This window comes from Mytilus galloprovincialis, chromosome 1 (genome assembly GCF_965363235.1).
Source record: "Mytilus galloprovincialis chromosome 1, xbMytGall1.hap1.1, whole genome shotgun sequence".
NCBI lineage: Eukaryota > Metazoa > Mollusca > Bivalvia > Mytilida > Mytilidae > Mytilus > Mytilus galloprovincialis.
Window position 1 is genome coordinate 124,641,011 of NC_134838.1, and position 24,116 is coordinate 124,665,126.

The following is a 24,116-nucleotide window of genomic DNA, read 5'->3' on the forward strand; positions in this document are numbered from 1 at the left end:
GTATGTTTGTTTCTATTGTGGACCCCAGTTAACTGGTATGTTTATTTCTATTGTGGACCCCAGCTTACTGATATGTTTGTTTCTGTTGTGGACCCAAGCTAACTGATATGTTTATTTCTATTGTATATCCTAGCTAACTGGTATGTTTATTTCTATTGTGGACCCCAGCTTACTGATATGTTTGTTTCTGTTGTGGACCCAAGCTAACTGGTATGTTTGTTTCTATTGTGGACCCCAGTTAACTGGTATGTTTATTTCTATTGTGGACCCCAGCTTACTGATATGTTTGTTTCTGTTGTGGACCCAAGCTAACTGGTATGTTTATTTCTATTGTATATCCTAGCTAACTGGTATGTTTATTTCTATTGTGGACCCCAGCTTACTGATATGTTTGTTTCTGTTGTGGACCCAAGCTAACTGGTATGTTTATTTCTATTGTGGATCCCAGCTAACTGATATGTTTGTTTCTGTTGTGGACCCCAGCTAACTGATATGTTTGTTTCTAGTGTGGATCCCAGCTAACTGATATGTTTAATTCTATTGTGGACCCTAGCTAACTGATATGTTTGTTTCTGTTGTGAACCCCAGCTAACTGGTATGTTTATTTCTATTGTGGACCCCAGCTAACTGATATGTTTGTTTCTGTTGTGGACCCCAACTGACTGATATGTTTGTTTCTATTGTGGACCCCAGCTAACTAATATTTTGTATTTCTATTGTGGACCCCAGCTAACTGATATGTTTGTTTCTGTTGTGGACTCCAGCTAACTAACATTTTATATTTCTATTGTGGACCCCAGTTTACTGATATGTTTTTTCTATTGTGGACCCCAGCTAACTGATATGTTTGTTTCTATTGTGGATCCCAGCTTACTGGTATGTTTATTTCTGTTGTGGACCCCAGCTAACTGATCTGTTCATTTCTATATGTGGATCCCAGCTAACTGGTATGTTTATTTCTATTGTGGACCCCAGCTAGCTGAATTTTTGTTTCTGTTTTGGACCCCAGCTAACTGGTATGTTTATTTCTATCGAGGACCCCAGGTAACTGGTATGTTTGTTTCTGTTGTGGACCCCAGCTAACTGGTATGTTTATTTCTGTTGTGGCCCCCAGCTAACTGATATGCTTGTTTCTGTTGTGGATCCCAGCTAACTGGTATGTTTATTTCTATTGCGGACCCCAGCTAACTGGTATGTTTATTTCTATTGTGTCCCCAGTTATCTGATAGGTTTATTAGTCTATTGAAGACTCAGCTAAATGATATTTTTATAGCGCTTGTGGACCCCAGCTATTAAACTGATATGTTTATTAGTCTTTTGTGGACCCTAGCTAACTGATTTGTTTATTTCGCTTGTGGACTCCAGCTAACTGGTAAACAAATACTATGATTTATTTCCGTAGTAATGTTTTCAATTTGATGTGGGAGTCGTTTTACTTTGTATTCTTGTATATTCACCTTAGCCTGCGGTCTCTTACTATATCAGCTGAAACAGTAGTTAATCAAAACACCTGTCTCCTACCTGTATGATGACCTGACATAGGTAACATATATTGATTACAACTTTGTGCAGTAGGGACTGTTTATGTTATTTTAATATGCTCCAACTCAATAGACGAAAATCCTGGTAAGTTAGTATTTTATATACAATACAGGTAAAAACAGGTAAAAATACAAGTTATACATTACTAAAGCTGTCAGGAGGTTACAGACCTTACTGTAATAGAAATCTGAAATTTAAGATGAGAATGAAAGCTGTAATATGATTTACTCATCCAGCATGTATAAGGCTGAAACCTAAATAGAAAATGAAACTACATAAAATAATATAAATTGAATTGAAACCTGATCTACTCTCTCTCCTATATATTTTATCCACCATTTAGTCAGAACTAATGAGTTTGAGTGTCCTTTTGTTTCATTAGCATCTCTTTTACATAACAAGAAATAAAGTATGGGCCATTACTTAATGTATTTCTGTTCAAATGTTCATATATTGGCAGAGTCATTTTCAAAATAGTTGTATTTTATATTTTCACCATAGTTTGTACTTGGCAGCCATATTTTTAATGGATTTAAATGCTTTTATTAAGTTTGATACTGTTTAAAAAGAAGAGCCTCCAGTATTTTTTTTGGTTGAATAAGTCTTTAAATGTAAATAATAATCTTGTTGTCATTTTAGATTTCCTGACGTAATCTTTCAATACATTATGTTACTATTATTTAAGAAGGGTTCCTCCCTCAGACTTTTGATAAGTTACGATAAATTACGTTACTATTATTTAAGAAGGTCTCCTTCCTCAGACTTTTATTAATCTGTCAGAGACACAGCTGTGAAAATATTAATATCAAATATCGTCATGTCAGATTAATAAGTTTTAATTGAACCCTGATTTAATTCTGATTAAAAGTAAGATATAATGAACTAAAGATTTCTTTAAATGTGATTTAAAAATAAAAACATTAAATTATTGCAACATTAGTTTCAGACCCACATGAAGAAAAGTAATGTTAGTTTTACTGATTCCAACTGTTTGAAAAGAGAGGGCAATAACTAAAGCAGTAAGACATGTGCCATTAGCTGGTATAATTGGGACAGATTTACATTAGCTGGTATAATTGGGACAGATTTACATACAACTTGATATGGGGAATGTTTACTTATATGGAGAGTACTATGTTTAATTAAGATTTACATAGTGATGAGATACGTTGTCAGTTTTGATAAGTGGTCAACAAAAATTGAGACAATCTATGAATTACTTATTTTATAACAATAGCAGTATCTTTAAGTACAGAGTGGAACCACCTATATGGTAACATCCTATTGTTGTAAGATTGTGTCTGGGATATACATATAGATATAGGGGTTTTCAGGTGGTAATATTGCTTCTTTTGTTTGACAGGAATTTTTGGGCATGGAATGATTTCTGGGAATAGTGGCCCATTTTAGACATACATTTCTTTCCATGTAAGACTTGAGAGGTTTCAATGATGCTCTGTGTTTATTTGTTGGTTGTTGGTATGCTTTAGTCTTTTTCCAAATTTTAGCATACTAAATTGAGATTTTCACTTATATATTGTGGTGTTTTTTTTAAAGAAAAGAAGTAAATAGTTTAAATCGAAAATGAAAGTGAATAATATATTATTATCTAGATTATTTGCTATGGAAAGCTGCAATGTAAACTTGATATTGTCCCAAGATAAGTCACAATATACAGACTGCAATGTATACTTAAAAGTATCATTGATTTTTAATGAACATCAAACAATATGAAACACTTTAATGTTTCCTTTTTATTGACTCTGTTACCTGAGATTTGACAACTGTATGCAGCAGACTGATTTTTTTATACAGATCAATACCATATAAATCTGATGACTAACAATTAATGGAAAATTAATCAGGAAAAAATAAACTCTGTGCTGATGAGGTATTGCACCAAAAATAGTGCAATAAAAAAATAAATCTATAAACAGAAAAGATTTTTGAAATGATGACAACAATGACCAATTTGTTTTAGCTGACCAGTAAGCCGAAAGCCGTAAGCTGTTGCCATCACTGACCATTCATCAGTGTTCCTTCATTAATCTTTTAGTTTCTCCTGTGAAACTTATAGGTCAATGCGGAGCAAACCATAATCAAGAATAAAGTATATAAGGTCATTTATAAAAAGTCTTCATTTCGTTCCAAGTAGATAAATTAAAACAGTACTTGGCTTTCTTTTCCTCTGAAAATTCAGAGCCCAGCAATTTAAAACATTTATAGAAAGCCAGATTATTTTGAGTCTATTGTTAAATAATCAATCTCTGCTGATGAAGTGGCAAACATGTCAGCAATTGTACCACATAATCCAGGTAATTAGATATAGAGGCTGTTCTTTAAATTCTTGTTGATTCATTTTGGAATTTTTCATATCTTCTTTGTATGTGTCATACTGTATGAAACTTTAGTTAAATAATAATTAGATTTAAGAAGACCCTAAAAAAGTAAAAAGTTTACCATATAAAATTCAGGATTATGAAAAAGTCACAAAACATAAAGGGAAATTTATTTTATAGCAAGCACAATACAAAAATCTTCAATCACATGATGTAAGGAGATTTAGACGTTGATGAAATACATCTGAAAGTTCTGTAAATTTCAAAACACAGAATATACATTAGCAATTACAGAAATGCCCAGTGCATTGGAAAATAAATTTTTCAAAATTGACGCAATTACATTCATTTCCTTTCAGGCAATTTTGTGAATTATTTAGTAGATTTGAATGATAAGAAATTAGAGAAAGTTTAGAATCAATCTTATAATGCTGGGAGGAAAAGCCATGATTATACTGTCAAGCAGAGTTCAGTGATAACTGGCTGTGACAATGATCAAAGGATTACAGATTTAGGATCAAGACAAGGGATTAACTGTATCTGTTAGAAGAGATTTTGCAAATATATATAGCCAAAATAAAATAGAATAAAAAATAACTTAAAAATGAATAAATGTAGATTTCAATGATGCTTCATAAACAATGTGATTTTTTTTTTAGTTCTGATATTATCAGAATTTCTCTCTAAAATGTTTTTTGAGATGAACCATTTATGTATTTCAAACAATCTTACTAAAATTGCAATCTTTCTATGTTGTTCTGAATGCAGCAAATGTGTAAAAATGTGGAATAAATTAAAGTCCTAGAAGACTGGATTTGCAAACCTAATTATTATAAGTTAACTTTAAGATATGGCAGAGATAAAGTATTTATGCTTACCCAGCAATACAATTTTATTGTGAAAACAAAATTCTCATTAAATTTTAGTTAGTCATTGAAAACCTAAGAAATTATGATGGACAACACATCTTTTCTTCTGACTGGTGATTAGAGACAAAAGAGTTAGTTGCTGTGATTGTAGAAATAAAAGAGTGCCATCCCGAACATGCATGACATATTTGCCACTGGACATAAGCAACTAGCAAGCAATCAAATAAGAGTGCTGAGCCAAACCTTCAGCTATCAAAAGATAACTTTTAATTTAACTACAATTATTATGTAACAATCTGTAGCAGTAATATAAAGATAATTTAATTGATTTGTACTTAAGGACCAAAATTGTTCTTTAATGTGCATACATTCAAATATCACAAATATTTGAAATTGTAACCTACATAGTTTCCAAGGATATTTTTTATCCCTTATATAACCTTGTCCGATATTTTGTTACATAATAAAAGATTTCAAAAGTTACTGTCCTTGGTATGAGCTGACAGAAATTGACAATTGAAAGGGTGTGGAGGTCTTTTCAGATAGTTTTAAATGATAATGATTTGAAATTCATTCAAAACTCTATGACCTCGTGTTACTTTTGTATCAAGATAAAATATATGATAACTAAATTGTTTCTTTTCTATTGATAACGAGGATATTATCCACCAGTTTAAGGCAAATCATAAGGGTGTCATATGTTTTCCCAAATTATGCAGTTAGAAGGCATTTTTTTTAGAGAGAGCTAAAAATTTAATTTGGTATACCCAAGGCCTCATTTTACATCTTTGACAGACATCATGAAGCATATGGTCCATCATTGATGAGTCAAACCCACTCTAGAAGTGAATAACAAATGTATGGTGCTCCTTTAGTGACATAAATCACTTTATCATAGACAATAGGCTAATTAACAATCAATAACATGTTGTTTTACTGATAGGCAAACCTCATCATTCACTGCTTATCGATCATGCTGCTGTGATCACTGTGAATCATTCATTTATGTGACTTAAATCATCTACAAAGTAAACCAGGCCAAAAGTTGTAGGTGCTATATTGTATGGCCAAATTTATTTTGACATGAAATTAAGATATCTTTATTATGTGCATTGTTCTCCATTTGTTATGACATAAAGGGTTCTCACTAAGGCGAGTCCAGGACTCGTGAAAATTTGGGGTGAGTCCAAATTTTAAGATGCACAAAGATTGAAATATTTATACCCCCGCTTTAAAAAAAGGGGGGTATACTGTTTTACCTCTGTCTGTCCGTCAGTCCGTCCGTCAGTCCGTCAGTCCGTCCGTCAGTCAGTCCGTCCCATGAAACTTTCGTCACATTTTTCTCAGGAACTACACATCCACCCTTTCTGTAATTTGGTATCAACATTTATATATGTTAGCCATACCGTGTGATGCGTTTTCAGATTCATCACTTGACAACTTCCTGTTTACTGAACACTTGTATGATTTTACACATAATAGCCAAGTTGAAAACTTTCGTCACATTTTTCTCAGGAACTACACATCCACCCTTTCTGTAATTTGGTATCAACATTTATATATGTTAGCCATACCGTGTGATGTGTTTTCAGATTCATCACTTGACAACTTCCTGTTTACCGAACACTTGTTTGATTTTACACATGATAGCCAAGTTGAAAATTTTCGTCACATTTTTCTCAGCAACTACAATACAAGGATTTCTGAAATTTGGTTTCAGGATTTATATAAGTCAGCTATACCGTGTGATGCGTTTTCAGATTCATCACTCGACAACTTCCTGTTTACCGAACACTTGTTTGATTTTACACATGATAGCCAAGTTGAAAATTTTCGTCACATTTTTCTCAGGAACTACAATACAAGGATTTCTGAAATTTGGTTTCAGGATTTATATAAGTCAGCTATACCGTGTGATGCGTTTTCAGATTCATCACTTGAAAACTTCCTGTTTACCGAACACTTGCATATTTTTACACTATTAATATTATCCACTTGCGGCGGGGGTATCATCAGTGCTCGCAGTTTCACTTGTTTGTTTAAACTGAACACCCATATCATCATTTTATAGCAAAAGTTTAAAAGTAATCTGAATTTAATCTCATTTCATTGCTCTATTATGTCATGGAGATAAAATAATAAATTGTATTGCAATAAAATATTTTCTTCTGACTATTGGACTTGCCGAGTCCCTAGACTCTCCTAAAATTCTTAGTGAGAACACTGACATAATAGTACAATATAAATATAAAGAAATTGATATGAGATTAGTGCCGGTAGGATTATAAAGTTTTCATTCTGGAAAAAGCTATTTGCCATGAAGAATTTTCTGTTTCTATTAGATGTGTTACATAGAATAATTGACACTGAAATATTTGCCACTGGCCTATTATCCAGAATGTGCTTTATTTATTTGCCAGGAGTCTTATCCTAAATGTGCAAGTGATATTTGACATTGGATGTTAAGGCATTATCTTTAAATCAATCACTCTCTTCAACATTTTTATAAGGTCAGTCTTTGTCACATTTGACACATGATGTTTGGAAAGTTTATCAAATAACATTTCCAAAGACATCCAGTATTGTATTGTCATTGGTATCATCAAACAAATCTTAATTATTTAGGTTAATTGCCCATTATAGAACATATTCTTAATCGCAAAAAAATATTTTATATTTCTTTTGAATGATTATGCAGGTGAAATGATGTAACACAACTCTGACATTATAATGAACAGAAGAATAATTGAAGCAAGGATTATAGGGAGACTATTGGCAAACAATTGACATAGATCACTAATCAATTACTGCATCATTTGTTTGACTTATATATCTGTTTTTGTTGGATGCACACAAATATCTGATTTATTGGTTCTTTATCATGTTGTCTCAGTCTCATTACTGTAAGGTCATTCAGGTGCTTAATGATATCACTTTGTTAATAGAAACTCAAGGTTGTCATAGAAATCAGTATGATTGCCAATGAGACAATGATTCTCCAGAGACCCCTGGACAAGGATGTAAACAACTAGAGGGCACATCAAGATTGTTCCATTCTAGGACTAAGTCAAATAAGATCTTCACCTCAGGGTCTTTTTTAAAAGGGGGATATGATCTTCACAACTACCAAAAGCAAGGAATTTCTTTTCAAATTCTGACAAATAAGGAATGAAAAGGAGGATTCACCATGATAGATTGAAAATAGATAAATAAACATCCGATTTGGAAAAGTTCAAATTGACTTTGATTACAGCTGTTTTTATGTATGAATAATCTGTCCCATAGTAAAGCACGTCACTGATACAGATTAGATTATTTCAGTAAAAGAGTATTTGAAATACATGGAGAAAGACAGGAAAGAGACAATTAAGCAGACAATAACTCTTATTTACTCTCTCTGGTATATTGAAAAAATGACTAATTTGGCCCAATGGTATATGTTAAAGTAAATTGTTTGTAAATTGGATGTTGTAAATCAGCCTGCATTGTTTGATTGGTTTTGAACCCACAAGAGATTTACTGGAATAATTGATGTCAAAGATTGATTAGGAAGTATGTAGATCAAGCAGATTTATAAACCTTTGTTAACTCCAGGGGAATCTAAGGAGCAGATCTAAGGAGCAGAGTAAGTCATGCAATGTACTAAGTGCTTGGGAGGTTACAAATGGGAGACCTTACTCAGGGGAATCTAAGGAGTAGATCTAAGGAGTTGAGTGCCTTGGGTTACTGATGGATGGCAAAAAATAATTGAAATAAAAAATGGATGTCAAAGTGTATATGGAGTAAAAAGAACTAAGTGCCGTTAGAAGTTAGTAATGATGATAATTGATCAGTGTTTAATGTCCAGTGGCAAATAGTACATGAATATGAGAACGGGATCATATGTTTGTTAGTATCATTCAGTCGGAAACCAGGTTGAAATAGAACAAAAGAATCGAAGCTCTCTATTAGAGAAGGCGATAAATGTTTACTGTATTGTTTACTATAGTGACAAATTTTTAAAAAGTTAATAGAAACAAACAAAACTGCAATTTTCTTCTCAATTACGAGGTGTTTTATTTCAAAAACACCATTTGCATAAGTTTTCAATTTATCTAGTACATAGTTAAGCAGAACAATTAGATATCAAGTCGACGACATGTGTATCTTTCAAGTTGGATGACAAAAATGCATAACCTCCGATTTTTTTGAAAAAATTACCACGGACGGAAAAGATATCAATCTATTAGTTCAGTAATTTTCGTGTCTGCCCTTCCATTATGTGACTGAAGAAAAAATTCCAAAAAATAGGTAACAATTGTATCGAAAAGAGAAAATCGAGTGCACCTTTTTATGTTAGGGCGTGTTTGAGTTGAGTATTTTGTCTTGATATCGTTCAAAGTAAGAATATTTCATACATCGTCTCGCTTCAGATTCTATCATTTTTATATATTAAAGCTATAGGTTGACTTTATAACACACAAAAATAACAGTACTAAAAGATGAAATATATGGGTCAAGTGAAATACCTATCTAATGAGTCACAAAAACAGGGAAGGTGTGTTCGAATAGCTATTTTTTTACTGAAAGTACTTGACGACAGTCTTACAAGTTGGATGATGAAAATGCATATCTTCGAAAAATTCTAATTTTTTGTGTGTGATAACTAGGGTTTATAGTCTTCAACCACTAAAAAAAATCTAGTCTGCCCTTCCACGAAATATTTAATTAGATTTTTTTTAAATGTTTATGATTTTTCGAAAATTCCACCTAACAACCGATCAGACAATAGTTTTAAGTTGAATCAATGCAGACAAGATCATTAACTGATGCTCATTAGCTAGTTGATACATTTGTCTTTTAAAATATAACTGATATATAAGGATCGTATTGGTGCAATGTGGATAAATTTATCGGTTTCCAAGAGCAAAATTGGTAGCGCGTCATCGCTACAATGGCTTCCATTTTTACGATTGTGAAAATGAACTGGCGTAATGGGGAGATAATTTTGACGAAGTAGGATCCTGACTGTCATTGTAGTATTATTTTTCCAATACAATACTTCCATGTTTATATGATCCTTGTTATGACAGGTCATTCCTTCTTTCTGTCTGTCCATCTGTCTTAAAGACCTTGAGTATAATACTTCCATGTTTATATGATCCTTGTTATGACAGGTCATTCCTTCTTTCTGTCTGTCCATCTGTCTCCAATACAATACTTCCATGTTTATTTGATCCTTGTTATGACAGGTCATTCCTTCTTTCTGTCTGTCCATCTGTCTCCAATACAATACTTCTATGTTTATATGATCCTTGTTATGACAGGTCATTCCTTCTTTCTGTCTGTCCATCTGTCTCCAATACAATACTTCCATGTTTATATGATCCTTGTTATGACAGGTCATTCCTTCTTTCTGTCTGTCCATCTGTCTCCAATACAATACTTCCATGTTTATGTGATCCTTGTTATGACAGGTCATTCCTTCTCTCTGTCTGTCAATCTGTCTCCAATACAATACTTCCATGTTTATATGATTCTTGTTATGACAGGTCATTCCTTCTTTCTGTATGTCCATCTGTCTCCAATACAATACTTCCATGTTTATATGATCCTTGTTATGACAGGTCATTCCTTCTTTCTGTCTGTCCATCTGTCTCCAATACAATACTTCCATGTTTATATGATCCTTGTTATGACAGGTCATTCCTTCTTTCTGACTGTCCATCTGTCTCCAATACAATACTTCCATGTTTATATGATTCTTGTTATGACAGGTCATTCCTTCTTTCTGTCTGTCCATCTGTCTCCAATACAATACTTCCATGTTTATATGATCCTTGTTATGACAGGTCATTCCTTCTTTCTGTCTGTCCATCTGTCCTTGACCTTGAGTATAAAACTTTCATAATTTTTTGGGGGTCTTCTATAGAAGGGAATGACTTTATATTTTTATTGCAGCTGTGGAGATGTAAAGTGAAAGCAGTTTTATCTTAAATGCAGTTACTTCCTGTTTGATGATAGTTCTAAATTTCAATTAAGAATTGCATGCTTCTTTTTGTTATTTTATTGGGGTGTAAAAGTGTAACCGTAAGCACATTTTGTATGAAGCACAGAAGCACTTCATTCTAGAAATGTACGCATGATCTTCTAAAACATACACATAATGTAATTATTCAATTATGCACACTAATATCATACAGTGGCGGATCCAGAACTTTTTGTAAGGGGCCCGCTGACTGACCTAAAGGGGGGAGGGGGCTCCAGTCACACTTCAGTGATTTCCTATATGATCAACCAAATTTTTCCCACAGGGCCCCCTTGATCCACCTATGTCATACTATTTAAGAATTTTGCATGAACCTATTAAGAAAGTAAAAAAAAATATCATTCATTAAACATTTATTTTTGTTATAGCTTCATTAAGACTAGTTAATTGTTGAATCCTGTCTATAAGATTGACCTCTATAAATGTCATAGTTTTATAATATCAGTAGGTTATTTCCAGGACACCTTACCGCTGATTTGTCTGACCATCTATCTAAGAGGGTCAGGCTACTATTATAGGTGTGAAGTAATTTAAAATAAAGGGGAAAAAAGTAATGCAGTAATTAACAACCACTAAAATATTTTTAAAACCAAACACTTTCCAATGGGATATGAAAAAATGATTTAAACATGTCATGACTAATTAAATAGGTGAAACCTAACAAGTTCAAAAACCTAGAATGTAATTCAATAATATTTAGTATTCGGATCAGAAAGAATCCTTATTTTACTATTGCACCATAGACTGAAAACCTATAAAGTTGGCAGGGTTTTACAGAGTTCAATAGAGGAATTTGTCCTTTCTATATGGTAGTTTTCTCAGTGGGGAGTCTCATAACATAAAAAAAACTAATTTTATTGAGATAAGTTTATGTCAACACATTGTGTATGATATTTAAATAATATTATATGAGAAATTGGAGTTTGAATTGACATGTAAACATTTAATTTTTGTTCTAAATATTTCTTCCATCGAATCCAATTTCTGGCATTATTCAATATTGAGCAGAAATGTGTTAGATATGCATACAACAATACAATGAAAGGGAGGTAACCACAACAAATTCAACTGTTAAACTGTTTGAGAAGTTATATCAAGCATTAAAGTTATGTCAAAGCATGAACTCATCATCAATTAAGTTTTTGACCTTGGTTTCGTTTATCATGTTCTAACTTTCAATCAAATTACTTTTGATGATTCTTTTATGCACCTGGTTTAAAAAATAAATTTGAATATAGATTAATATAGTACTGAAGCATATAGACAGTAATGGTTTATCTATGTTATATCCAGTGACAAATATTTCATGCATATTTATGATAATTGCAAAATAAACTGTTTGTTCAATAATCAAATCAATAAGTTCATTAATATGAAATTGATCTTAAAATGAACATTGCAAATTTTAGATTTCCCTGAGCTTTGCACCTAATTTTTTATAACAATATTTACACAAGCATTTTAAATTCTGAATTACAGTAGTGAAAGCCAGCTATTCAGAAGTGACTCTGAAATGATTAAATGCAATGACCTTGTCCTTGTATCAATATTACATCGTGTAGAAGGGATATAAATGTAGAAATGTTGTCATAGAAGAGAGTTTTGGTGTCTTGTGGAGAGTTGCAGATGATTGCCACATCTTCTTTTTATATTTTAAAATAGTTTTTAACAAACTAAAAATTCTCAAAGGAGATTTGTGAATATTTATAATATTTTGAATTTGCAGACATTTTTTTTTTTTACATGTATTGGTATGGCAATGTTGATAAACTCATCATAGATACTAGGATTAAAATTTTAGATATACGCCAGACGCGCGTTTCATCTATAAAAGACTCATCAGTGACGCTCGAATCAAAAAATGTTTAAAAGGCCAAATAAAGTACAAAGTTGAAGAGCATTGAGGACCAAAAATTCCTAAAAGTTTTGCCAAATACAGCTAAGATAATCTATTCCTGAGGTAGAAAAGCCTTAGTATTTCAAAAATTCAAAGTTTTGTTAACAGTTGAGTTATCATTGAACATATCAATGATAACTCAAGTCAACACAAAAGTGCTGACTACTGTGCTGGTTATACCCTCGGGAATTAAATCTCCACCAGCAGTGTTGTCATTTGGATTCCAGATAATAACTTGAGTATACATGTATCGATCTCAATGAAATTCTACCAGAAATTTCCATATTACAAAAGAAAGGTTGGAATTGATTTAGGAGGTTATGGCCCTTGTTATTTAAGAATTTTGGGTCAAAGAAGGAACCAAAGCAAACATACTTTTGGTTTCCCTACAATAACGTATAAGTGTATGGATTTGTATCACAAGGTTTACATCAGCCTATTAATTAATTGGCCTAAAAGGCATAAAAAAACAAAAATATTTAAACTTTGTTTGAATTGCTTATTTCTGACCAAATTCAATATGGTTAGAATAATGTTGAAAAAAAAATAGGAGTTTTATGCTTGATATAACTGAGTATTTAGATTATTTTTTTTTGGGCCCTGTTTTCAAGTAGGTTCATATATTAGAGTGCAAAATTAAACTTTGATTTCAATATGCTGAATCTAATAATGTATTTAGATTTTGTAATTTTTACATTTTTTTTTTTTTCGAATTGGTTCACTGTCAAGGTTCAAAGGGTCCAAAATAAACTTTTGTTTGATTTCAACAAAAATAGAATACAATGTAGTTGAGTTTTTTGTCATGCTTATTTGCTTAAATTGGAACAATGTTGTTTTGTTTTACATTAGGAGTTACCTCTCTTTTAATGTGTTAGCTTATAATTTATGTCTTATCTTTGAGGTGAAATGCAAAATGTACCAAGAATTTGCTGATTCGAAAATATTTACTTTAGTGATTATTATTATAATGGAAGTTTTGGTTTTGAGATATACAAAAGATTTGAAGAGTAATACTTTTTACTGTCCAATTCTAGTCAATAAGGCTTGAATCAATAGTCATAGAACTGTACAACACTGTAGTAAGCCTAAAGTAGATTTTTCGAAATATTTTAAATGTTTAATTTCAAAGCATTTACTTAACCTTTTTGGGATCAATTTATTCAAACTGTATATTAAATTTTTTTATATATATATTTATATGATGTTGTTGTTGGAATTATTGAAAGTAAGCTCTCTTTGGATTATGAAAATTGTTATGCTTTTCAAGAGATATGGGACTTTTAAATTCTGATTTGTAATTTAATGACTTCTTCAATATTCCATTTTATTCTTGCAACAATTTCGATATGGCATGCTACAGATGACATCTTACACTCCTTAGTGAATAGTCAGTAGTAAAAGTTTTTTCCATTCCTGCATTGACCAGTGCTTGTTATTTTAGAAGAAGTGTTATAGTGGAATACATCAGGGAATATATGTCCATTTTGAAGTTTGTATGTAGTATCCTGTTCAAGAAATTTTTTTTTATGTATGAAATATTTGAATGTTTTACTGATATGTTACCAGAAGAGGTTGAAACAGATGACTTGTATTTTGTGTATTATCTATGAATACCTCATATATTCCATACTAGCTTATAATCATTGAATGAGGATGAAACACTAGTATGCTGACGCAAGCATATTGATATTCTATAATTTTGACAGTTAGAGAGCATCTGTTCATTAATAGCCAGTCTTCTGATTAAAATCTTTCATTATCTGACCTGAAAAATCAGATTCTAATGTATTGCAACATATCTTTGAAATATTATATATCCACACATAAGTTTGGTGAAAAACAACTTGCAATCTTGTATGTATGAATGGTTTGAAGTAAATTGCACATGTTCTTGGATATTTTAATCAAGAAAGTATAAATATAACTTGTGTAGCTGACCTTTTTCTACTGTAATATTTTATCTTTGATATGTTGCAGTTATTTCCCTTTGTCTATATATATTACCATGACAACACTTACGTCAGACTCTCAGTAAGATAGTGACACGGGCATTAATTGTAGCATAATAAATGTTCTAATCATTGGGTAATTAGACTTGCCAGAAACCTTACATTCCTTAGCGCCAAATTCTCCTAACCCTGGTCAGACAAAGGTCGCCAGTACTTGAAAGGTGTGGAAAGTTTTGAAACTTTGACCAATAGTTCCTATCTGATTACCATAGATGAGTGCTCTACATAGAATATTGTTATCTATTCTATTTAGATTTTAATTTTGTAATCATTTTAATGGTCCGATTAAGTTGCTCTTGAAGTGAATGAATAATAATAAAAAAAAATGATTAGAAGTTGGGGGGGGGGGGGGGGGGGAGGGGAGGGGGGAATAAGTTGATTATCAGAAAATTAAAAACAGTGATTGAAATAGTATTAAAAATTTGTAGAAAATCAGATTAAATGTAAAAATATATGATAAACAGCAATATGTAAGTTTTATGTAAATAATGTAAATTGTTGTACAAAGAAAAGTGAGTAAAAGGGTTACAGTGTAGATATAATAAGCTGTGCCAGGTATTACGTAGAGAGCTGACTGATGCTTGTAAATTTGTCAAACATTCTGCTGGTTCTATGTCATTCTCACTGTCATGTTATCCTTACAATGGCTGCTGCTGCTATCTATAGAAAGTTTAAAAAACTTGGTTTAGTTCCGAAACACGGTAAAAAACACAATCATGGACATCCTAGAGTAAAACATCCGGATGATGATGAGGAGGAGGATCGGGATACGTGAGTAATTTTACAGTATGACCTGCTTTATATGAACTTCCGTGTTTAACAAGAATGTTGTTTATCCTAGTTATTTATTTATCTTGTGTAGAATTTCTTCATTAATTTCCACCAACATGTTGTTTTATAATGAGGTAACAGAAAGAAACATTGTAAATATCTCATTTTGATGATTTAATTACCTCATGCACAACTTAAACTACTTTCTTAGTGTTAGCTGTGAATATTTTAAGAATTATTTGAAGATGTAGATTTAGATCTGTATAAAAAAGGGGGGATGATAAAAGGTTTGAAGATTGGGGTGGGATCTTTTCAGAAATAATGGATACCTAGAAAATACCTTTGAATTAATGTGTTAAGATGAAATATCATCTTTATGATAATCCTAAATATAGGTTTTTACTGCAAAGCTATGAATCTAGCTTTGACATGTACGAGTACTACTTTTGGTTTGTTTGTTGTTAGCCTGTTTTATTTTTCAATCTTAGTAATGCAAGTTGTTTCCTATTGTTTCATGAAATATGATTGAAGGTTTCTGTCCAAGTTACATACAATTAATGCTTTTGAATCAAAGGTATTTTTTTTTTACTTTTGATTTACTTCTCAAGAACCTTTCATGACATACTAACAATATTTTTCAATGTGTCATTTTCCTTGTTAAGTACCAGTACAATTTTGTTTTTGTTGCAATAATTTGTAACGACCCATATTTCACAGTTCTGCTTTTTTAAGAAGTGCAGAAACCTATTGTAGTATGTTACAAGTTTCAGATCCAGGGAGAGGGTGCCAGGGGTTGGGAATCCCACCTTTAAAAAATGTCTGGATCTGCCCCTGATTACAGAAAGTCTGTACTTCAACCATTGGCATAGTCAAACACAGGTCAGCAATTATTTTGTCACAACGATCTACTTTGTATTATTTTATGACTAAAGTTCACTCTTTTCATTAAAGATCACATGTCGTAAAGCGTATAACTTTTCAACTTTACCCTTAGGTTGATCAAACTGAGTATGCAGATGCATCATGGGCTGGGAGTTAGGCATATACCTAGGTTAGGTTACTTTTTGCTTTTTGACCCATTTGACCCCAATTAAAGTAAATCTGTGTCCAATCAGTGCTAGGCTTATAAAGTTTGTACTGTAGAACTTAGGTTGAGACTTGGTATGCGGAAGCATCATGGAATGTTAAGTCATACATGTATTGTCAATCTGACCTTGACTTTGACCTTTACCCTTTAGATAGTAAAACATTTCTAATTTATGTTTTGCACATAACTTTTGTACCCTAGAGGTTAGATGGATAAAACTTGGTAAACAGAAGGATTATACTTACCTTGACCTTTTCCTTAGACCCCTATAATAGTAATTCATTGTCAGATTTGTGTTTGGTGCATCACTTTTGTACTGTATATTGACAAAACATATTCAAAAGCATCATGGGATCAGGATGTGTCAAATACCAAAATCTTGTCACCTCCATCGTTGACCCCTATGCTGAAAGCCAATCTCAAGTTGTCATTGTTTCAATTCTAAAATTTCATGGTAGGAACTAAAATGCCTATACAGAGGGGTATTAGTCCACTATTCAGACATCTATAGTTGACTCTGTATACAATGGGTATTTGGTTTTGATGGTAAAATAAATGAGGAAATTTGTCACCAGTTTATTATGTGCATTACTATAGCCTAGTAGGTCAAGAGAAGTTTGAGCATTTGCCGGCCCTTTGGTATTGGTTGACGTTCTTCTGTTAGCTTTTTTCTTATTTACTTCTTGAAAACCATTAAACTGAATGAGACTAAACATGGTATAGTCTGATGTTTCTTTCAAGGGTAAATCTGAATGTTTGGGCTGATGTACCAATAAACATGGATGCCATTCTTATTTTGGACCAATCAAAACTAAACTTGACAGATGGTTCCACATGTGCTGGGGTGTTAATATTTTGTTTCAAATTAGAAAATCACTGAAACCCTATGTTAAATTACATATTTTTTTTCAAGAACAGATGCAGTCAAATGAAAACAAATCGTACAGAAATGTTTGTTGAATGCCTCTAACTATATTAAATTAAGAAAAGATTAAGTTTAATGAAAACAATGCATACAGAAATGTTCTTCAGAGGCTATATAAAGTGTTGTAGCTTGGGTCATGATGAAAACTGCAATATTAAAAAAGGGGTCCATAGATCTGGTCAGAGATAGCCCTGTAAAGAAAGGTTTGTAACAAACATTTTGGAAAGGCCTCTCATGCTCCAGCATAAGCCAAAGTTTACATTGAACACTATTAAATTAGGATTTGAATTTTATTTAAGATCAGATAAAAATAAGCCATGCAGAAATGTATTTAGAGGGAACTAACCATGTACAAATTTTGTACTTTGGTTTTGATTAAAACTTTTCTTTTGTCATTTTTCGACATTCAGGCTCCTCCTAGGAACTTTCAGTTTGGTCTTTTTATGGTACTATGTTACATTTCTCTGTGTTGATAAAGAAAATAGAATTATGGTAGAATAAATTGATACTTGCTCAGTTTGATAGAGTTTTTAGATTTTTCTGATTGATTTGCACTTTTTGTAATATCCTACTTATTATTATTACTTTCCAGTGGATCAGGAAGACAGATGCCATTGATCGATATTTGGCCATTTGATATATTATCCTTTCTCTTTACACATTTTCTCTGTGGGATTGAACTGTAAATATGTGTGTGTTTATTTTTGGAATTGTGAGTGTTTTAGCAGATGATGGACAGATACAATAATATACTACAACACTGAGGAAATGTTTTAGCATTATCTTTATAGCTTTATCATTGTTCTCACATTAAGAAGGGGGGTTTATAGGGGATGGGATTGGGATGGGGAAAGAAATATAGCAAAGATGTGGAAATATTTTGTATTTAATCATTGTTCAAACATTATGAAGGGGGATTGTCTGTGTTAGGGGCAGATATATGTCAAATATGAATCTATTTTGTATACAGGTGGACAGTTAGTGAAGATATGAGATATTTGTATTTTATCATTGTTTTGACATTATAAAGGGGGGGGTGACAGATAATGGCAAAGATGAGTACCAGTATATCAAAGATGGTAGGATTGTTTAAAATAGGACAGATATAGGGCATAGATGGGCAGATTTTGTTCATAGGGGCCCAGATGTATATCAAAGATTGTCAAATTTGTTCGAAGAGGGATTAACCTATATATTAAAGATAGGTAGGTTTTTGTCGAGCCTGCAACTTTTGTTGCAGAAAGCTCGACATAGGGATAGTGATCCGGCGGCGGCGGCGGCTACGGCGGCGGCGTTAGCTCACTTCTTAAAAGCTTTATATTTTAGAAGGTGGAAGACCTGGATGCTTCATACTTTGTATATAGATTCTTCATGTTACGAAGTTTCCGTCAGTCACATGTCCAATGTCCTTGACCTCATTTTCATGGTTCAGTGACCACTTGAAAAAAAAGTTTAAATTTTTGTAATGTTGAATTCTCTCTTATTATAAGTAATAGGATAACTATATTTGATATGTGCGTACCTTGCAAGGTCCTCATGTCTGTCAGACAGTTTTCACTTGACCTCGACCTCATTTCATGGATCAGTGAACAAGGTTAAGTTTTGGTGGTCAAGTCCATATCTCAGATACTATAAGCAATAGGGCTAGTATATTCAGTGTATGGAAGGACTGTAAGGTGTACATATCCAACTGGCAGGTGTCATCTGACCTTGACCTCATTTTCATGGTTCAGTGGTTAGAGTTAACTTTTTGTGTTTTGGTCTGTTTTTCTCATACCATATGCAATAGGTCTACTATATTTGTTGTATGGAATGATTGTTAAGTGTACATGTCAAGCGGGCAGATGTCATGTGACCTTGACCTCATTTTCATGGTTCAGTGGTCAAAGTTAAGTTTTTGAGTTTTGGTCTTTTTATCTAATGCTATATGCCATAGGTCAACTATATTTGGTGTATGGAAATATTTTATGATCTTTATGTCAGTCGAGCAGGTTTTATTTAACCGTGACCTCATTTTCACGGTTCATTGCACAGTGTTAAGTTTTTATGTTTTGGTCTATTTTTCTTAAACTATAAGTAATGTTTCAACTATATATGTTGTATAGAAGCATTGTTAGCTGTACCTGTCTGCCTGGCATGGTTCATCTGACCTGGACCTCTTTTTCAAGGTTCATTGGTCTTTGTTTAGTTATCTTGGTTAATGTTAAGTTTATGTGACAGTTGTAATAAAGCTTAGCTTTATACTTAGGACTATCAACATAATATCAATGATTAGTATAGAAGGCGAGACATTTCAGCGTGTGCACTCTTGTGTCCATAGGGGGAGACATATAGCAAAGATTAGGAGATATTAAGTATTTAATGATTTTTCTAATATTGAAAAGAGAGACAGATTTATAGAATCTCATTAAAGAATTAAAAGAAGACACTTCTGATGGTCCAGAAAATTCTATTCAAAGTAATATCTGGTTTTCATATTTTCAATCTTTAAATTTTAACTCTGACAAAGGAGTAGGGGCAATAAGGGCCAAAATCGGCCCCAGCCTAGAACAAATTCATTTTTTCTGAAAATCATGCCTAAACTATCCACTTTATAGAACAGAAAAGATTTTGTTCATATCTCAAGCCGTTTTTGCGTAAGAAACTTTTAAAACTGATGACAGATAAATAAAAATATCGTCTATTTTCATGGAGTATTTTTATTTGTAGCCGTTTTGAAGTTTCAATGTAGCATATACTATTTTAACATTCAGTTGATTAAGGAAATGCTATTTTTCCACTCATACAGTGTACAAATGCTATTTCAAAATATTTGTTTACAATTCAATAAACTTACAATAACATAGTTACCGTTGCTATGGCAACAGAAACATACCTAAAAAAAATCAAATCCTAGATAAGCGCTTTCAGATGCATGAGATAGCTTGCAATGGGTGTTTAAATGTTGGACGATATATTTTTCTTAAACTTCTTTTAAGACCTCTGCATCGATATATTTTCGATTTTCAATATAACCTAGGTCATAGAACTTAGTTTTTTTTTCTCGAAATTATTGAAATTAACAAAACCACAGTTATTTCATAAGGTTAAATAGGAGAAACCAATTTTTTCCTTATTGAGGAAAAATTCAATAGTAGAATTGTTTAAAATTAAAGGAGAAAATTGTTTTTCATAAATATTTCAGAAACATCAAATCAAAATGTCAGTAATAGGCCCTGTTTCCATGAAAAAAAAAATAAAAAAATTGTCCTGTAAAATTCTGTATGATCATTTGAAAATGATAATTCTCTCTAAATATTTTAAATACACTTGAAGACACTTAATTTTTGGAAAGGAGCATTTTTAAATTTTAAGTCTTGTTTGTTAATGATACTTTCTAAAATATTCTTAAACCATGATTATTTTTCTAAGATGCCCAGAAAAAGAATCAGATCTACCGTGAACAGTATACCAATTCGAAAAAAAAAAAATATATCTGTTTTTTTTTATCGATTGATTTGTTATTGGGTCCTTATCTATATTAATTCTCATTTAGAACTTTCATAGGACCCCGTTTAATGTGGACATCTACACTGAAAATAGAATTAACAATAGGCATATGCATACAGTATTTTTATCAAAGAATCTTGAAAAATATTTATCAATTCTGCATTATGTGACAAAATATTCTTTATTTTCTGCTGTCCGCAATTTTCCTTTAGCAAGGAATGGATATACTCTAAATACCCAAGTCACAAGCTATAAAGAACTTACACTGTCATTATGCTTTATCATGAACATAAGTTTTAATGAGTTACGTACCTATTTGATAAATTTTACAATTAATTAGAAATAGTCACATGAAAAACGTGTATATGAAGAAATATGTCGAACTAGTAAATCAACATATTAGAAAACATGAAGTTATTGTCTGAGAAATTCAAAAAAAAACCACACAAATTACAATTTGATACGGTTGGCCGCTGACAAAATATGTACAGTATATGATTAAAAAAGGAATTAAACGTTTTGTTATTTCTTCCAAATTGAAAAACAAATTATGAATTTTCATGTCATTCACTCTTCATCATTTGCTTCCTCGTTGTCACTTTCGTCAACAGTAACTGGATCTGGCAGGTTACGAGCGTCGAGAAGATATTTGCTCCAATCACGACAGTTTTCAAAAATGTTATCCGTGTACTTTCCAATACCAAGATACCAAATTAAGGCTGTAACATGGGAGCAGGTTCCTACAACATGACTTCCGGCTTTACACTGGCAATACCAACCCACGACACTAATGTCATCATATTTAACCCATACACGATAGCGTTTTGATGATATATGTCTTGACTGAATTTTAGCGCACAAAAGATTCTCTTCATGGTCACATGTAAAAACTTCATAATTACCATCGTCATCTAGGTGTTCTCTGGTATAACATGGAGCAAGTTTTAGTTGGTAGACTCCAACAGTAATATTTCTTATATCTTCTTCTGATAAACGAGGAAAAGTAGGGGCGGATGAAGCATCAATCTTTTACCATTTACAAGAACGTTTGTCAAGGCCTTCCTCTATTATTTTCTCATGGAGTAAGTTCTTTTGCTTTGAAAGATAAAGCATTTTAGACGCCAATTGTTCATCTTGTTCTAAGTCACCTGTATTTAGTTCTGGCCAATATTTGTTCATGATTGCACAGGCAATATTTACATAATCAGATACAAACGGAATCTGGCTATTTGGTAAAACTCTATCAAGATATTTCCATGATTTAATGCGGCCATTAACAGACTCTACCACCCAACGGATTTTTGTAACAAGTCTTGTTACGTTGCTGTCTTCAACTGGAAGTTGAGACTCCCCTTTTTTATTAAAAGCTGGCATTTTTGTTTGAATACCCATTTCTTGCAGTAGGTCAAGTGCATCTCTAAAGCCACGATCGACAATCATTATGTCATCCTCAGTCACCCATTCTTTAAATTCTTCAATGTCATGTTGAATTATGTGCTTCATTATTTGTGCATCGTTGTTTTTGCCGTCGCTAAAGTACAGTCCAATTACACTTATTATGTAACCAGAAGTTGTTACAAAGACCATTGGTTTAACCAATGGTCGATGTTTGTGCATGCTAAAACATTTACGTTGGAACTTGAATTGTGAACTTTTCTGGATATGGATATAAGTGCCATCTGCGACTATAATTGCAGGATACATTCCTTTTCCGAACAGTGATTGCGCTAGAGGTCGAGTATGCGATGTTATAACCTCTTCCCTACTTATATGATTTAATCCTAGATTAGAGGGAACAAAATTTTCAGACAAGTATTTTCTAGCTGATGCAATAGCACGTCTAACAGAATCTTTACCAAGATTAAAAAGTATTGATAAAAGTTTATTTGATAAACCAGACTTCAATTTTGTTAGAAATATTCCAATACATGTCCGGACACTTCGAGTCCGAGAATCTCGCAAATTACCCTTTTAGACAATTGAACATAGGTCAACAAAGTTTTCCTTAGAAAGGCCTGTTAGATTTAAAATGTCTGAACTTGTAAGTGCATTTTCTGTATCAAAATCTATTCGCCGCTTGCTTCCTCTCGAAGCCATATCTCGGATTTGCGTAATTAGGTCCATTAAATCAGTACGGTTGAAAATGGACAAAGACTGCGAATGTGAAATTCTGTCAAGTGCATCAGGTAAAAATATGTCATTGCACAAGTGTCCTGGACAACATCTGGCACCAACTGTGAGTATAATGAGTTTATCCAAAAATATATTAAATCTAGCGTTTGTTGGGACAACTACTAGCTTTGGACCTCGGCGTTTACACACAACACACTGCGAGTGGCCACCTCCAGCTGATGGTATAGGCAGTGCGATACTTGGTGGAGATTTACATGGATGACATCTAGCATACTTTGCTGGAGGGACGTACTCTGTGTCATCATTAATTGATTCCGATATTGTAGTTTGTATGGGGCATCTTACATTTGTGTCAATTTCTCGAGAGCATCGTATTCTGCACTTATTACATATAACACTGTTAGTGTGATTAATTTTGTCATGTTCAATGAAAAACTTCTGTTGTAAACATTTACGTAGTGATTTATTGTTGGGTCCTATGAGTTTTCGCCTGTCTCTGGTTTTTGGTCTTTTTGAACACAAAATGCAATTATAGTTTCTGGGCGTTGACATTCTCTGAAAATTAGAAATGGAAATATTTAAACACTTAGCATGAGGTAAATCAGAATAACATGCAGAATATCCAAAGTGTGATTTAAAATCATAAAATACAATATCGCAAATAGATTGTTTTAGCCTGAAAATACCATGGTGCGTACGTTTCTTAGTTTTGTTGTGTGTATTTGTCTGCGCACGTGTGTGTGTTTACTTTTTTGTTAATTTACATGTCAATTTTACACGAAATATCAGTTTTTGAATATGCGGTATTCAACCCTGATTGTCCATACTTAATTATTGTTTAACGTTTACAGCTAATTTCCTAATGCGTGTAGAATAAAACTTTGGTTGGCTTGCTTGCTATGTTTGTATAAACATTTAATCAAGTTTTGTAATAAAAATTAGCATCTTCAAACAATATAGATATATATATACTCAGACGTAGTTAAACATGTATATATTACTTTTTAAATTTGATTGGACGTTATCC

At 32.5% G+C, this 24,116-nt stretch overlaps 1 protein-coding gene across 8 annotated transcripts in view; it reads left to right on the forward strand.

Annotated features, from left to right (window-relative positions):
* Positions 1-24,116, forward strand: part of LOC143057396 (3',5'-cyclic-AMP phosphodiesterase 4C-like) — a 307,472-nt gene that overhangs the window by 145,005 nt on the left and 138,351 nt on the right. Inside the window, exon 1 of one of the 8 annotated variants that reach the window (XM_076230770.1) lies at positions 1,583-1,626. The exons of 6 other annotated variants lie outside the window; for them this stretch is intronic. In XM_076230770.1, coding sequence (XP_076086885.1) covers positions 1,598-1,626 — 29 coding nt within the window. In that variant the 5' untranslated portion in view covers positions 1,583-1,597. Of the gene's footprint in view, positions 1-1,582; positions 1,627-15,312; positions 15,456-24,116 lie in introns of those variants that run through there. One more of the 8 variants, XM_076230735.1, reaches the window with a different exon arrangement.